This window comes from Crinia signifera, chromosome 7, assembly GCF_055691185.1.
Source record: "Crinia signifera chromosome 7, ASM5569118v1, whole genome shotgun sequence".
In the NCBI taxonomy this organism is placed as follows: domain Eukaryota; kingdom Metazoa; phylum Chordata; class Amphibia; order Anura; family Myobatrachidae; genus Crinia; species Crinia signifera.
The window spans coordinates 59982395-59999530 of NC_139223.1; the positions used below are offsets into that span (position 1 = coordinate 59982395).

Consider the following 17136-nt stretch of genomic DNA (forward strand, 5'->3'; position numbering starts at 1 on the left):
GGAGGCACCCTTTGACCGCTTTAAAAATAAAAAAAAAGAAACAAAACCGGCCCCTAGCAAACCACCCACACAAGTGACAGTCCTTCCTTTGAACGTCTACCCTGACTTTATCAGCACTTGAACAGTAGCAGCAACCACCATTGTGGGGAAGTTGAGATTCTTGATATAAAGTCATACATAGGGTGTGCATTCAATCTAATCCTATTGGTTCATATTGGTGCAGCACCTGTCCAGTGTCAATGCACAAACTGGTGACAACTGCGTCTTATCTAGCGGATCCACCTCTCCATCTCCAAGGCTATAGGAAAGCAGCTTCTGCTGATGGAGTTATTACTACTTCTATGTAGAACAGATAGAAGATTTCATCCATAGTTCCCCATGGAGATATTTTTACAAGCTTTGACCCAACTCGTTTCTCCACAGTGTTGTTAGGAGCTCACTGACATGACAGAACATGTTTGGAAGTGGCTTGGCAACCTTTCTATTTAAAAATCCTTTATCTAATTAAATAATTACATATATTGATAATAATGATGAGTTATACATAATTATTTTTTTAATCTGTTTATTGGTTTTCCAATAGCAAAATCAGAAACAACATGCCAGAAAAGATATAAAACAGTACATTTTAAAAGTAAACAAATGAGACATACATACAGTATATAAAGCAGAAGGAGGAGTGAGGAGAAGAGAAAAAAAAATGGCAGCGGTTCCCAACCTGGGGTACTTGTACCCCTGGGGGGTACTCTGAAGACTGGTTGGGTATACTTGAAAATGTTATTGGTAATGGTGGAAGAAGAAGTCTCTCGGTGGCGGAAGAAGTCTCCCATTGCCATAGTGACTAACCCTGTTGCGTCACTTCTGGTTCCATCTGCTGCATCATTAGCATCTCCTTGGGCTTTTGCTCGACCAGCAATCCACTAGGAGCTACCCGTGCTGCCCTCAGACATCAGCAATCATCTGCCCCCCCTCTGCTGACACTAGTGGAGGAAGCAGTGGCATTAATCCGACAGGCTTTAACGGGAACCCTGGAGACCGTACACAGCCTGTGACCAGATACTGAGGGGACCCGATTCATACTACTCCTCCACTACTCCTTAAAAAAAGACATGCATACCGCGAACTTCCACTCCACTCGTAAGTACTGTGGATGTTTCAAATTGAGAGGAGAAATACTCAAAAAGCCTAATCCGGGGGTACAGGCGAGTAAAAAGGTTGGGAACTGCTGCTCTATTTCCTTCATCATTTCATTAATTCTGGGACTAAGGTGTACCATAGCATACGGTAAGTAATACACTGTAGTACACCACCACAGTAGGATGGTGAGGTGGTACATATGACAGGGGCCAATGTGGACAACTCACTGGAGGCACAGTACTTCTATACTCAGTGAACCTGTATCCAAGTACAAGTGAGCAGAGCACTGGTAACATGGAGTCTGCTATGGAAGAGCAAGAAGAAGAAGACCCTGTCTGCAAAAGCTAATACAGTAAAGGGAATAGGGAAATCGTTGGAGGGTGCATTTGAATGGATACACACTGGAGGGGCAGACAAGAAGATTTTAGTTATGTGGGCGGCTAATGTGCTTTAAAAGTGTGTGTTTTAGGGGTGCGTTTGAAGTTTGTAAAAAATATTGGACAGTCTGATATAAAGGGGGAAATTTGCTAAGATGGGAATTCTATTTCACATGGGATGTTGCTATGGGAAGCCAATCAGACTCTATTTATTTTTTTAGCACCCTCTAGAAGATAATAGACAGGATCTGATGGGTTGCCCATAGCAACATCCCGTGTGAAATGTAATTCCCAGCTTTGTAAATTTCCCCTGAAGTAAGTAAATTGTAGAGAATAAGAACATCTCAAGCAAAAGGTGGAGAGTCTTTGATTAGAGGAGAGGACAGGAGGTAGCATGAAAATAAAAATGTAAGGAGGGGAACAGTGGTTTGACGCTTTGTGAAGTTGAGATTTAACTGGATTCTGAGCTAGACTAAGAGACCATGAAGCAAGTTGCAAAGGAGGAAAGTAGAAGCTATGTGGGGATCCGATACGTAATGCCGGCGGTCGGAATCCCGACACTGGAATCCCGACCGCCGAAATCCCGACATGGGGGGGATGTGGATCGCCCCCCCTTGCGGGCTCGCTGCGCTCGCCACGCAGCGGGCCCGGTGCCTCGCTACGCTCGGCACGCTATTTTATTCTCTCTCTATGGGTGTCGTGGACACCCACGGAGGGAGAAAGTTTCGAGATTTCGGCGGTTGGGATTCCAGTGTCGGGATTCTGAACGCCAGGATCCCGACCGCCGGCAAATTGACCGCATCCCCTATGTGGCAGTAGATGCAAATTAGACTGCAGCAGCAATGTAAATAGGTTGAAGTAGGGAGACCTGAGGGAAAGGGAGGATAAAAGGAGATTATAGCATTTTAAGCAGAAAATGCGAATTTAGTGGTATCAGGAATGAGGAAGGACCAGATTCCCAGAATGTTCCAGAGGTGGAAGAGGCAAGATGGAGAGATGTGAAGAAGACACTGGAGTTGAGAAATAAACTAAACCAATCACCTGGACATTGGATGTAGAAGTGTGAGAAGCCACTGGCTGAGAGAGCAGTGGGATAATGGGGAGAACCAGATTTTGGTAATGGCCGTAAGTCAGAGATAAAATGGTCATAAACTAATCCAAGTTTGTTATAAATCAGTCCAGTGTTTCAGAGAGCACCCTCCTGTGCATACCTACCACATATATGAAGTTTATGTATTTTAATTTAAATTTGAATATGTTTTTAATATAACAAACAATGAATTCCCACACCTGCAATTATGGGAACAATCAATCCAGGGTACAAATACAGGGTCCCTGGACAGACCCTATACCCCAGCTCCTGATGAAGACGCGAGTTAGCGTTGAAACACGTTGAGCACCATCTCCACCGCACCCCAATTTGCTCGTTTGCACATCAGACTGCACCATACTCTGCACTTTATCCCGGACCAGTCTTCTGTTTACCTCCAGGACCTTTTTCCTCTGTTCAGCAGCTACAAGCAGTGTATACCGCACATACCAAAAGGACTGGCCTACACAATTTGCTATGAATAACCTGGACTTACTGGGAAATTATCCGGATTGGACAATCTATGCAGCAACATTAGCAAGGAGACCCCCCAATATCTTCCAGTACAACTGGTAACTATTACATGCTGGTGCAATAATTTTGTGAAGCCTATATATATATATATATACCCTTTTGTCTACAACACTGTGTTTTTTAATATTTATTCATTCTGAGAATTCTCATTAAATTGAATATTTTAATATGACTTATTAAATGTATAAAAAATCTTTTGTGGTAGTGTATACTCCTTCAGTATAAACCTAGCGCTGTACATCCATTCTCTTACATGAGAAGGGAGGTAGTGATTTTGTAGAATGGATGATGTTGGCTGGGTTGATGGTGCACTTAGAAGAATATCAAGAATAGCAGGGAAATAGTGGAGGAGTCAGTAGGCACTTGAACAGGCATCAAGGCCAGAGATGTGAGGAGACATGAGGTGAATGAGGGAGAAGGTGAAGATTTCTGTGTGTGTGCAGGTGAGGATGAGAGAGCATTAACAGAGGTAAAGAGGTATAGTACAAGAAATAGGAAAATGGATAGTAGTGAAGTAGACTAGTGGTTCTCAACCTCGGTCCCCAAGTAACCCCAACAGTGCACATTTTCCAGGTCACCCAACAGGTGCACTCATTACAGTGGCAAATTTTGCGCTCTGCCTTACCCCTCCGTGTCTGTGGCCAGGACCTTCAGATCTGCTTGTCTGCGTCCCGGCGCTCCTCCTGGCTCCTTATGCAAAATGTCCCTCACAAAATGGCTGCCCCTAACAGCAGACCATTTTTAAGAATGCTAAAGGAGACCACCGCTTCCTCTAGCATGCTCAAAAACTGTCTGCTGTAAGGGGGTGGCCATTTTGCAAGGGACATTTTTCATCCTACATTACACCATCACTTCCCAGCAGAGTATGGATTAATGAATGATTTCATAAACAGTTAATAGTATTAATTATATAATGCTAAAATAAATAATGAGTAAGGTAAGATATTATGTTGTCTGAGACTGTCAGGGCTATGCTAATGCTCACAGAAAAGGACCTGTCACATCTTGTACCAGGCTGCATGCATGTATACAGTGTAGCTGTAATCACAAGAAGTGTGGTTAGTGTGGCATGTGATAAGCCAACCTACCAACTTCACACGTTGTCATATCCAGTGGCGGATTTTTTTTCTCTGCAGCGTGTGCAGCTACAACAGCGGGTCAGCGGTGATCTCCAGCTTCCTGCTATACGTGAGATGAGCGGCTGTCTGCAATCTCCAATGAGGGGAGCAATTGTGGCACATTCGGTTTGCAGTGGAGTAAGCATCCACATTTCCCTACTGCGGATTTTACGTTTTTTTCCCCATCGCTGAGTGCGAGAAAGGAAGTTTTTTCCCAAGATTGTGGGTTAAAATCCATACCATTAGATCTCACCCTCTTGGCTATATGTGCCTTTCTGTCCACCTCTGAAGGAAATACATTTGGATTTTATACCATTGGCCTAAATATCCATCTCTACCAATACTGATTTTAACTGATTGTACGTGTAAAGGAACATTGTCTATTATCGCCACTGTTATCTGGATATCAGGCCGTATTTGGCCATGCCATGCCCCTGATGAAGTCGTGTAGACGAAACGCTTTGGGCTTCTAATAAAGAACTGCTTTTACGATCGAGGTCTTCGGTGTTAATTTGAAGCATATGAAACTTCGTCGGAGTGAATGAAAGTGACTGCAGGATCACACATACATGTGACTATTAGTCTGTGGCTAGGTGGTACCACAAGAGCGCACTCTGGACACCCCCCCCCCTTTGTGTAATATATGCATGTATATAAGCTTTTATATACCTCTCACTCTGTGTATGCCTCCGGTGATAGGCCATGTAGCTATATGGCTCATATTGTAAGAGGTGAGCGTAGCGCCTGCAGTTACTGAAATACAAACTACAGATGGTGACGTAGTCACACATACCCCTGATATTGCGAATGTATTTGTATTCTATTATAGTACGCTGTATGGCACTAAGGCCACTTATGCCTTGCACGATCTTTGCGCTTTTTTAAATGGCATACCACTACCCTCGTTATTTAGTGAACAACATGAATTCTTAGACTCCCCCCTCTCCAGTACAGAAATTACTGCGGCTACACAAGTTTTCCCTAATGGTAAACCTGACAAAAATCTTAAGCACCCTGAATCGTATCGACCTATTTCCTTACTACCTACAGACATTAAGATCCTAGTAAGGTCCTGGCTACCAGACTGACTCAAGTTATTACGCAAATTATTTATCCTCATCAGACCCGGTTTTATGCCCAATAAATCCACTTCTGTCAATCTACGGCATCTGTTTACACACCGGCAGTTTACCTGGGAAGACTTATCTACCTCTGCCATTGTTCATTACATACAGCAAAGGCCTTTGACTCTGTGGAGTGGGGCTACCTCTGGGAGGTGTTGGATAGATTTGGTTTCGCTTCTAAATTTATCAGATTAATTCAAACTTTATACTCCACCACTGTAGCCAGGATCTCGGTTATTGGAATTGTGTCGTGCTCCTTCCCCCTCTTTAGAGGTACAAGACAGGGTTGTCCCTGTCCCCCAATTTGTTCGCTATAATAATTAAGCCCCTGACTTGCTTGATCTGGGCTTGTACTTCAATTAAGGGTCTAACCGTGGGTTCCAGGGAGGATAGAATAGCGTTACACGCTGATATCTTTCCTTTTATCCATGACTATCCTGCCTCCTTACCCATAATATTTGATATTATTAATTCTTTTGGTCATTATTCAGGATTGTTAATCAACTGGTCTAAATCCTCAATTACTCCACTAAGAGGTCAGATTCCGAGCCCTTCGCCCAATCAGGTTCAGCTCCTGTGGACAGACACCTTTGAATATCTTGGTGTCTGGATTTCTAATGCTCCCAATATGTATTTCGCTCTGAGATTACTCCCACAACTCTCTTATCTACGTTCCAAAATTCCGATATGGAGCAAGTTGACTTTAACGGTTACGGGAAGGGTTAACTTAATTAAAATGGTGTTTCAACCCAAATTATTATATGTCCTTCAGCAGTCTCCGGTGTACATCCCTCAAAAGTTTTTTAAACAAATGAATGGCCTTTTGTCCTCTTATTATTTGGGTCAATAAACGACCGAGGATCAATATACGCACACGAACCAGATCAAAATGTATCGGAGGACTGGCTCACCCCAACTTTTGGCAATACTATTATTAAATATGCAAATGATACTAAGTCTCTCCCCTGGCCTGATCCCTCTACAAACATTTTTAAGTAGCAGTGTAAAAATGTCTACCCTCCCTATCCCCAGACAGGAGATTACCATATGGAAGTTGGTGCATAAGCTCATGAATGGTCGAGGATGGTACCCATATACTCCTATATTCAACCCTAAGGGCTTACCAGAACTCTCCTCTTTGCAGGTGCAGGAGACATAGAATAGCTGGGGTGTTTATAAATTGGGCGACCTACACTCTGAGAACACTTTAAAATCCTAAGGTTTTTACAAGTAGAGTTCCCGATCCCCAACTCTCAGTTTTACAGAAACCTCCAGTTGCGACATGCCCACCACACACAATTTTAGATCACCCCCTCTGTCCCTTTTAGACTCCCCAGTTAAGAAACGGCTGCGAGACACTTGGGGGGAAATTTACTTAAGGAAATTTGTAAAAAATAGGTGTATTTGTATCCAGAAATACACTTATTTTTGACATTTACTATCCCGAAAATACGGCAATTCATATTCGTATTGATAGCACATCAATACGACTACGAATTGCCGTAATTTCGGGATAGTAAATGTCAAAAATAAGTGTATTTCTGGATACAAATACACCTATTTTTTTTCAAATTTCTCCCTTGGTCTCCATTGCTTACTCGTCTGTATAGCAGATCCACAACTCTGACCCATTAACCCCCCTTAGATGAAAATGGGAAGCTGATTTGGGGACTCTCAGATGATATATGGTCCTGTGCCCTTAAGGCTCCAAGACTCTCTAATTCTGCCATTAGATATCAGCAGATCCCATTTTTTATATTGCATAGAGTCTATATGACGCCAACCTTATTATGCCCCATTGGTGACTGTATTTCCCCATCCTGCCCGAAACGTGACTCCCTAGACAGCTCTTTCCTCCACATGATATGGTCATGTCCTCGGATCACGTTGTTTTGGAAAGAGGTCATTGACATCCTCGTGATCACTGGTATTCCAAAAGACACCCTGTCATTGGTGACTTGTTTACTATCGGCCATAGATGAGGAAATGCTGCCTGATCCGGACAGATGCTATGCTATAAACTTGTGTACATTGGCTAAAGTATGTATAGCTAGACTGTGGTTGGCCAAGGAAGCCCCAGGCACACTCTTGGATATCTCCGGTGAATGAGGTGATAGGCCATGAAAAGTTTATCTACCTTAGAAAAAATATTATTCTATATGGTCCAAGTGGCTTGACTCCACATATTCAGCAGCAGTTCCTGACGTCTAAATGCTGCTATTTCCTCTTCTCTGCACGTTACATCTGCCGCACCTGCAGTGCACATGGTTTTACCCATTTTGAGAACAAATTTGTATTTAGACACCATGTTGCCCCCCCCCCCTTTCCACATTCGGGGCACTTATTACCTGATTTGCGATCACTGTGCTTGATCTCTGAATTATTAGGATGGAACAAGGCCACACAGTTACTTAAGTGCATGTTACATTTTATTTATTGATTGTACTGTTTTATTTTCCTAACATCACATCATATATTTTGCAACAACTGCTATATGTTCATATGTATCCTATCCCGGGATATTCTCGTTGTACTTTATGCTTATACTTTTCTGGAATGATGTTTTGTATGTTCTTTTTTCCTTATTTTGTTGATGTTCTTGCTTAATCTGCAAAATGTAATAAAAAAAGTTTAAAGTAAAAAAAAAAAAAGACATAATTAGTAAACCTGGCGTTATATAAGTGTGTACAAATGTTTTTTTTTTTTTCACAAACGATTTATTCATTATTGCCTTGTTTGTTGCAAAGTTAAATCTGTTATTGCTGATTTGTCACAATAAATTAGGTGAGAACTACTGTGCATGATTCTAAATGAAGTATAAATATAAGGAGAACTTTGATATGTGAGATTAGTCTTCTAATTAGAAACAGAGAAATCGCATGAACCTGCTCCTGGGAGCTTATATTACAGTATATGTGATCTATGCACACAATGCTGCAGACTGTTTTGAAGCTATTCCACTATAGGCCTGATTCTAACTTATATGTTATTTGCATTAAGGCTGTGTCTTTGGATGCAGCAGTGATGTGAAAATATGCGAATGCTGCAGGAGGCATTGCAAATCTGAGGACTTGGGTTACATCAGAACTATAGCAAGGCATGCTGGGATGCGTAGTTTCACAAAATCTGGAGGGCCACGTCTGGGGTAGAAGTACTATAGCGACATGGATCATACAGCTATAGCTCTTCCTGCTTCACCTCTTTAAGCAGCAGGAAGGGAAGCAGGAAGTAATGTAGATAAGATTAATATCCCTTTCACACCAGAAAATGCAAGGACCCACCCGGGAATACGGCCCAGGGATCATGCTGGGGCAATCCCTGCATTTTCTCTTGTGGGCAGGAGGTGTGATGGTGGTGGACAATACTCACTCCGGGTTGCTGTTCCCCCGTATAGACCGGGGATCCACATAGGCGGCGAGCGCAGATGACAGGTCAGGCGGCGGGCGCAGATGACAGGTCAGGCGGCGGGCGCAGATGACAGGTGAGGCGGCGGGTGCAGATGACAGGTCAGGCTGTGGGCGCAATTCACGCAGCTCACCGGCTACAGTGAGGGTGCCGGAGAGCTGCATCATCTTCATCCGCCGCCTGTCCTGTCTTCTGCGCTCGCTGTCTGTGTGGATCCCCGGCCTGACGCATGCACCAAGGAACGGCAACCCCGGTGAGTACCTCTTTCACACCGGCCAGGACTCCGGAAACAACCCTCCTCTATAGCAGGGTTGAAATCCTGGGAAATTTTGCCGGGATTTTGGCCCGGGAACCTTTCAGACCAACCCGGGAATTTAGGCTGGTGTCAAAGGGGTATAATTAACATCTCGGCTGCCGGAGTGGGGAGTGAAAAATCACCCCTCTGGCTGGTCATTTTATTGCTACAACACATCAGCTGTGTCTCCCTGTATGGCCAGCTCCACCGCATATGCAAGATCTCCCATGCTGTCCAGAGCCAGCAGCCGCCACAGCTAGGGCCAGTGGCTGTGACTCACCTCCCCTGCAGCTGTTAAAATAGATGGCTGCAGCGGCCAGAGCAGTCAGTGCCACTGACCATACATAAATTGCCTGGCACAGTGGGACGCTTTCATATTGCCCCTGTTATTTAGCACACAACCCCACAGTCATACATGGAGAGAAGCGGTATTTGCCACACTTAAAGGGTGCAGTTACCGTTTTCTCACTTATCGCTGCACCACACATCTACCCCTCAGAACCAAAACCTACTTCAGATAATCATTGGCCATCCAAGAAACCCTGGGCTTGCGCTGAATGGCCCCCAAACTCAGGAGATGAAGACAGGAAATATGCAGTGGATGATGCGGACACTGGTCTTTGGAATCGCACAGAAAACTGGGGCCAACACCCCTCCCACCCTATTCGCCCCCAAATGGACACAGCCTGCCAATCAGGTTGCAGCTTCTCCAACCGGAGCTGCACCCACCATCGGCATTGTACAAAAACTGTTAATCAGGCCCAACATTACTAAACCAAGCTACGTTACACATCATCTGCTTCAGTATGTGCATGTTTTAGGAGACACCAAATCTATTTTGTTATGTTCAAAATTTAGAAAATGGCTACCAGGAAGTGACTTACTAGAGATATTTTCCAGCATGCAAACAGCACCTCTACTTCAGGAGTCTAATATATGATAATGTACGACACAAAGCATATATGGACAGATGGATTTACTGTTTCTCACACATATATTACAGAAGGGCTCGGCGACAGTACACGTCTACTCTTTGTGAATTACACAAAGTTTGAGGAGCCGTGAGCTGTTAGGGAAGCCTTTACCGCATTCAGTGCATACGAACGGCTTTTCGCCAGTATGAGTTCTCTGATGTATCACCAGGTGGGACATGCGAATGAAGCCTTTTCCACACATGGAGCAGGTATACGGCTTTTCCCCAGTGTGAATTTTCTGGTGACAGACAAGGACGGACTTATCGCTAAAACATTTCCCACATTCACCACATTAAAATGGTTTCTCTCCTGTATGAATTCGGACATGGGTGATAAAATGAGACTCCTGCTTAAATGATTTTCCGAATTCGGTGCATATAAATCCAGTTTGTCCGGTATGGATCTTCTCGTGTTTGGCACAGTCAGATTTTTTTCTAAAACATTCCTCACAGAAAGAACACGGGTACGTCGCTGGACCGACGTGAATCCTCAAATGTGTGTAAAGGTGGAACTTGCGGCTGAAACATTTCCCACACTCGGCGCATGAATACGGTTTTTCTCCCGAATGGATTTTCTGATGCCTTATGAGATCTGACTTATCCCCAAAACTCTTCTCGCATTCGAAACATGCAAATGGCTTCTCCCTGGAGTGAACTCTCTGGTGTATAACAAGATGGGACTTCCTGATGAAGCTTTTTCCGCAGTCAGAACATGAAAATGGCTTGATTCCAGTGTGAGTTCTTTGATGTCTAAGTTTTAGCTTGCTGGCAAAACTTTTCCCACATTCAGAGCACAAAAAGGACATCTCCCCTTTGGGCCAGATCTGTACAGTCTGTATATAAGGTCCCATAGTCCGAGCTTGACAATGGTGTCTCCTCTGGAATCTCCTGAAGCCCGCAGTCTTCATGTTTTGTAACATTTAACCCATTTACCTCACAATCTCGCGAACCAAGGGAAATGTCGAGCTTGACAATAGTGTCTCCTCTGGAATCTCCTGAAGTTGCAGTCTTCATGTTTTGTAACATTTTACCGCACAATCCCACGAACCAAGGGAAATGTCGTCTTGTTCAAGTTTGTATTCACTCTTAATTTCATCTGCCAAAAACAACAAGTATTCAGTAAAGTTGTCTCATGAATATGGGAGGAATTTAAATAATGCTAGTTTTAGGCTACTCGAGGGAATATATCATGACTTTCTTTGCTAATGTATATAATACAGTATATTATTATTACTTACTTTCTATCTTTGTGACTTTTAGGTGGAATTTAATTGTTAATAGAATATCTGAACCCTCTGATTGCAGGGCACATTTTGTTTGCAAATGGACAAAACCATGCTGCACTGCAGGTGGGGCTGATATAAAATGTGCAGAAAGAGTTAAGCTGGGCATACACTACTGTAATTTATCACAGTAGTGTACTTCCAGCCAATTACCTGCGAGCCATCCGGAACCTTCTGGCGGCAGGGTCAAATGCGATTTATCACAAGTTGTCCTTTAACTGTGATGGATCGCATGCGACCCCTGTTCCTGCCTGGCCCGCCACCTGTCCGACCTCCAACTCAGGTCCGTTGTGCACGGGACTGCGCATCGGACCTGAGTTGACATCACACTGACCCGATTTGGGTCGATTTCTTGGCCCATTCCGTCAGGAAAGGGTTAAATCAGCCCAAATCGAGTTAGTGTATGGGGGCCTTTAGATTTGGGTTGTGTGTGTGTGTGTTGAAAATTAAATCTAAATTGCGGTGTAAAAATAAAGCAGCCAATAGTTACCCTGCACCATGGTTTTGTCCATTTGCAAACAAAATATGCTCTGTGATCAGATCTGAATTAGGCCCATGGTGTGGGCTTTCATGGACCACATGTATCGCGCACCCTGCATGCATTGCAAATATGCCCATGCAACTGGGTATTAATATGCAGAACCATACCAGATACCAATAATAAAATGTAGATCCATACCTGGTCAGATCTGAGCACACTTACAGACCAGGGTTACCTACCTGACCCTCTCCATGAGGGAGAAAATGCTCTGTTCCTGGACTTCCCTGGTAGTGTACGATTGCCATCACCTGTGGGGAGCTAGGTAATTGACAAGTAAGGTGTTGCACCTCAGGTGATGGCAATCATACATTACCAGGGAAGCCCAGAACCAGAACATTTTCTCCCTGAACGAGACGGTCAGGTAGGCAACCCTGTTTTAGACATGTACATGAGCAATGCTGAGCACACTTATAGACATGTACATGAGCAATGCTGAGCACACTTATAGACATGTATGTGAGGTTATCAGACTCACTGTAAATCTGTAATTATTATATTTTATTAGGTGTAGTAATTAATGTACTATTTTAGTCCGTCTGTACCCTCTTATTCTCCATAGATGTTTCTATCCCCCAAATCTGTGTGTATTCCAGATCATATAGTATTAGGCTGTAGAACTCCACAGTAATTAATGTACATTTTAGGCCTCTTGTTCTCTGCAGATGTTTCTATTCCCCATATCTGTGTGTACCATAGTATTAGACTGTATATTGCCAAATATGGTCTGACAGGAAATAGCCAGGAAAGAACATTGCATGGATTCACCCATATGTTATGTCCACAGGGGGTGATCCAATTCCCCTGCTATCAACAGGAAGGTTGTTCACAGGGGGTAATCAGGACATAATGTAATCAGACTGTGTTTGTGTCTCTATCTTCAGTTCCTTTGTGTCAATACCAGACTTAGTGGGACCGGGCACCGCAGGGGGTGATCAGCACACAACGTAATCAGTTGGGTATTGTATCTTGTGTTGACACTTCTCTGCATATCTCTGGCCACTTCCAGACTTTCTGGAAGCAGGGGGGCGGCAGCAGATGGCCAGCTGGATATTACCTGGGGGGATGTGTCTGACTCTTGGGTCCACCAATCCGAACCAAGTACCGGCCCCCTGGCAGTTTAAGCCCCGTGGGAAATTGGAAGTTTTTTAAAATGACTTGTACACCTGCCAGCTCAGAATGTTAGTCACAATCCTGGCTAAGAGGTCATACTCTGCCACTGGACCTTGTGAGCGCATCGTTTGCCTGGGGGGGGGGCATCCTACGTAAGCTCTGGTGTGAAGCGTCCGGTGCTGTGTGGATTCGCACAGGCTTTTGCTGTCACTGCTGTGTGGAATAAGTGATAGTTTCGTTATTTGGACTGTGATGCTACAAGGACTTTGCTACCCGGATGTTTTTATGCTACCATTTGAATCTTTTTCCTGTCTTCATCTACTTTTGTGTGCTGTGATAAAAATAAACCATATTTTGGTTTCATCTGCTCGGTGTCTGAGTGATTGAGGAACCCCGTATCCTCACATTTGGTGGCAGCAGTGGGATCATTCAGACAACAACCATCGAGCACAGAAAGCACAGAGGACAGAGGATCAGATCATATGTAAGGAAACGGAAAATGCAGTAAGGTGAAGTTCAGCAAGTGAGCAGGTGTCATTCCTGTGGAAAGGGAAAATGTTTCCAAGGAAAGAAAATCTATGCCTCAAGACCCCTGGAGCAGAGGAGCTCAGGGATGGAGGTTCTTCAGTGTATCGGCAGGCTGGGAAGCCGAATCTGTTATTTATTGTCAGAAAAATGCAGTATATCTGGGAGTACTGGGAAGAAGCTCAGCAGATGATCAGCGGGTGGAGAGTATCCAGCATACAGGACAAGTTGTGTTACCTGGGGGATGCATTCCTGCACTGTAAAGGTGAGGCCACCTCGTGGAATCTGCTGGGGGAGCCAGAGTTTGTAGAATTTACAGAGAAAGTGATTGCTACAGTTACCCAGATGCTACAAAGAGGACAATATTCTGAGGCTGAAGGACAAGTCCAGAATAAATTGATGCCCCAGATAGAACAAGAGGAAGGGTCCAGAAGGGGGCTACTGCAATCTGGGCAGACAACCGAGGGGTCTGCCACAGAATTAATTGTTACCGCAAGAGAAGGGTCGTTGTCAGGGGGGCCCCTAACTGCCCTTGAAGAAATGAGTATGGAGGAGCTGATAGCAGAATGTCAGCTGCAAAGTATACCCATCCGATCCTGCACTCGCGGGGAAATCCTTCAGCAGATCCTTCACGATCAGGGAGATCCTACAAATGCATTTGCTGATTATCGGGCATGGATCCTCCATTTCGGTGCACAGTTGAGTGTGTGGGAACAATTGCAGTGTCTGGAGGAGTGCTTCGTGGTGGCAGAGGAAGAGGCAATTGATCGCGGGCTCCTGGATACCCCAGCATGGCGAGACCAGTGTCGCAGGGTGGCTGATGAAAGGCACCGCCTGCAACAGCTTCTCCCACAGCCTAGGGAAGAAGCTGCTCAGTGTTCTATACAGGGGAAGGTTATCCCCAAAATGAAGAAAGTGGGGCCTGTGAGCCAGGCACCCCAGGAGGAGCTGCACTACAGCTTCCCTTTTGCTGAGGTGGGAGATGCAGAATTATTAACCTGCTGCCAGGGGATCTATGAGGACTGCGTCCAAGAGGAGATCACCATGGTTAGAGGAGTATCCGACAACATCCAGGCCACAAGCATACCAGTCGCAGATGATGTCTTGCTTCAGGCTGCCCAGCATATTCAGCTGGGGAAGGAGGTTATCCTGGAGACTGAGGACTGCGCAGAGGAAGTGGCAGGTGAGACCCAGGCTTTTGAGGGGGTAGTACTGGCCTTGGACCAGCCTGCCCTGCAGCCACCAGCGGAATGGTTTCTGATGGAGGGTCCCTCCTCAGCCCTGAGCATTGAGACCAAATGCTGTACTGAAATTTGCCATGCCACTAGTTTGGGTTGGAGGGAGGAAGGATGTGACAGAGTGGCGGAAGTGCCAGGGCCAGAGCCCCTATATTGGCCTGCTGTTGGGCAGCTGTTCCTTGTGCAAGAGGGGGAGGTGGAAAGTGCTCCCTGCCCCATTATGCCAGAGGCAAAAGTAATAGTACACCCTATAGGTGTACCCAGTGTAAAAGGTTACAATTTTGCAGAGGGGGGGTACCCAGCATCTGAAGAGGAGGAAATGCTAAATCCCTTGTTAGTTCAAATGTATAACTTAGATTGTGATATTGCCCTTGCTGATTCTGCAAACCAGCCGCCTCTTCCAAGATGGGTTTGGTATGATGTCACTCTGTGGGACTCAGGTGGTACATCCAAACCTCAGATTCTCTGCTCTGCATCCCACTACAGGTTGTTATTGGTTCCTGAACAACTTGGTACCGGGACCAAAATAGTAGGGGAAGGAATGTGAGGTTATCAGACTCACTGTAAATCTGTAATTATTATATTTTATTAGGTGTAGTAATTAATGTACTATTTTAGTCCGCTGTACCCTCTTATTCTCCATAGATGTTTCTATCCCCCAAATCTGTGTGTATTTCCAGATCATATAGTATTAGGCTGTAGAACTCCACAGTAATTAATGTACATTTTAGGCCTCTTGTTCTCTGCAGATGTTTCTATTCCTCATATCTGTGTGTACCATAGTATTAGACTGTATATTGCCAAATATGGTCTGACAGGAAATAGCCAGGAAAGAACATTGCATGGATTCACCCATATGTTATGTCCACAGGGGGTGATCCAATTCCCCTGCTATCAACAGGAAGGTTGTTCACAGGGGGTAATCAGGACATAATGTAATCAGACTGTGTTTGTGTCTCTATCTTCAGTTCCTTTGTGTCAATACCAGACTTAGTGGGACCGGGCACCGCAGGGGGTGATCAGCACACAACGTAATCAGCTGGGTATTGTATCTTGTGTTGACACTTCTCTGCATATCTCTGGCCACTTCCAGACTTTCTGGAACCAGACCCAGCAGGGGGGCGGCAGCAGATGGCCAGCTGGATATTACCTGGGGGGATGTGTCTGACTCTTGGGTCCACCAATCCGAACCAAGTACCGGCCCCCTGGCAGTTTAAGCCCCGTGGGAAATTGGAAGTTTTTTAAAATGACTTGTACACCTGCCAGCTCAGAATGTTAGTCACAATCCTGGCTAAGAGGTCATACTCTGCCACTGGACCTTGTGAGCGCATCGTTTGCCTGGGGGGGGGGCATCCTACGTAAGCTCTGGTGTGGAGCATCTGGTGCTGTGTGGATTCGCACAGGCTTTTGCTGTCACTGCTGTGTGGAATAAGTGATAGTTTCGTTATTTGGACTGTGATGCTACAAGGACTTTGCTACCCGGATGTTTTTATGCTACCATTTGAATCTTTTTCCTGTCTTCATCTACTTTTGTGTGCTGTGATAAAAATAAACCATATTTTGGTTTCATCTGCTCGGTGTCTGAGTGATTGAGGAACCCCGTATCCTCACAATGTACATGAGCAATGCTGAGCACACTTATAGACATGTACATGAGCAATGCTGAGCACACTTATAGACATGTACATGAGCAATGCTGAGCACACTTATAGGGCAGTATTCAATGAGAAAAATTCGCTGTCATTTCTGGAGAGTTTGTGCTTTTCACGCGGTGGAGAGAGGTTTTTTTTCTCCAAAGGCGAGCCACCCTATTCAATGTGAAATATTCTCCGTCTTTCTAAGTGATTCTCGCCGTCTCTCTCCGTGTAGAAATTCTCCATCTTTTGATGGAGAGCAGGAATGTGAACTTTTAAACTAAAAGGGTGTTTTTTTTAATTTTGGTGTAAAAAAAATCAGGTTTTTTTTTCTGTGAAGGGCCATGTTATTTTTATTCATGTGCCTATAGCACATGAATATATATTTAATTTTAAAAAAAATATTTTTTTACATTTTTTTTTTTTTTTTACACAGTGCAGCCAGCAGGGGGCCGGAGCGCTCGAGCCGCTCATTAGATATTCATATATTCACTGCACCCGAAGCACGTTCGGGTACAGTGAATACTGGGTCCCCCGCTGGCTATAGGGGGGGCAGCCTGTGCTGCCTGGGTCCAGGGGAGCCCTGCTCCCCTCCCCATATCCCCTGCAGCAGCCAAGAGAGACTTTAATCTCTCTTGGCTGCTACGTCCCTCGGCTCCCTGACAGCTCCCTGCTGCGGACGCTCGTCCGCTGCAGGGGTTAAGACTCGCCGCGAGTGGCGGCGAGTCTTTAACACGTTGAATAGGGGGAGC

At 44.8% G+C, this 17136-nt stretch overlaps 1 protein-coding gene and 1 pseudogene across 4 annotated transcripts in view; one reads left to right on the forward strand and one right to left on the reverse strand.

The window, feature by feature from the left end:
• LOC146020215 (tectonin beta-propeller repeat-containing protein 1-like) overlaps nucleotides 1–4897 on the forward strand; it is a 30738-nt gene extending 25841 nt beyond the window's left edge. Inside the window, exon 9 of one of the 3 annotated variants that reach the window (XM_083153172.1) lies at nucleotides 4275–4889. In XM_083153172.1, coding sequence (XP_083009298.1) covers nucleotides 4275–4448 — 174 coding nt within the window. In that variant the 3' untranslated portion in view covers nucleotides 4449–4889. The other 2 variants (XM_083153174.1, XM_083153173.1) reach the window with 2 other exon arrangements.
• Nucleotides 1–17136, reverse strand: part of LOC146021189 (uncharacterized) — a 56142-nt pseudogene that overhangs the window by 32084 nt on the left and 6922 nt on the right. Inside the window, exon 3 of the transcript XR_014450868.1 lies at nucleotides 10111–11149. The product of XR_014450868.1 is annotated as an uncharacterized LOC146021189 (transcript). The remainder of the gene's footprint in view (nucleotides 1–10110; nucleotides 11150–17136) is intronic.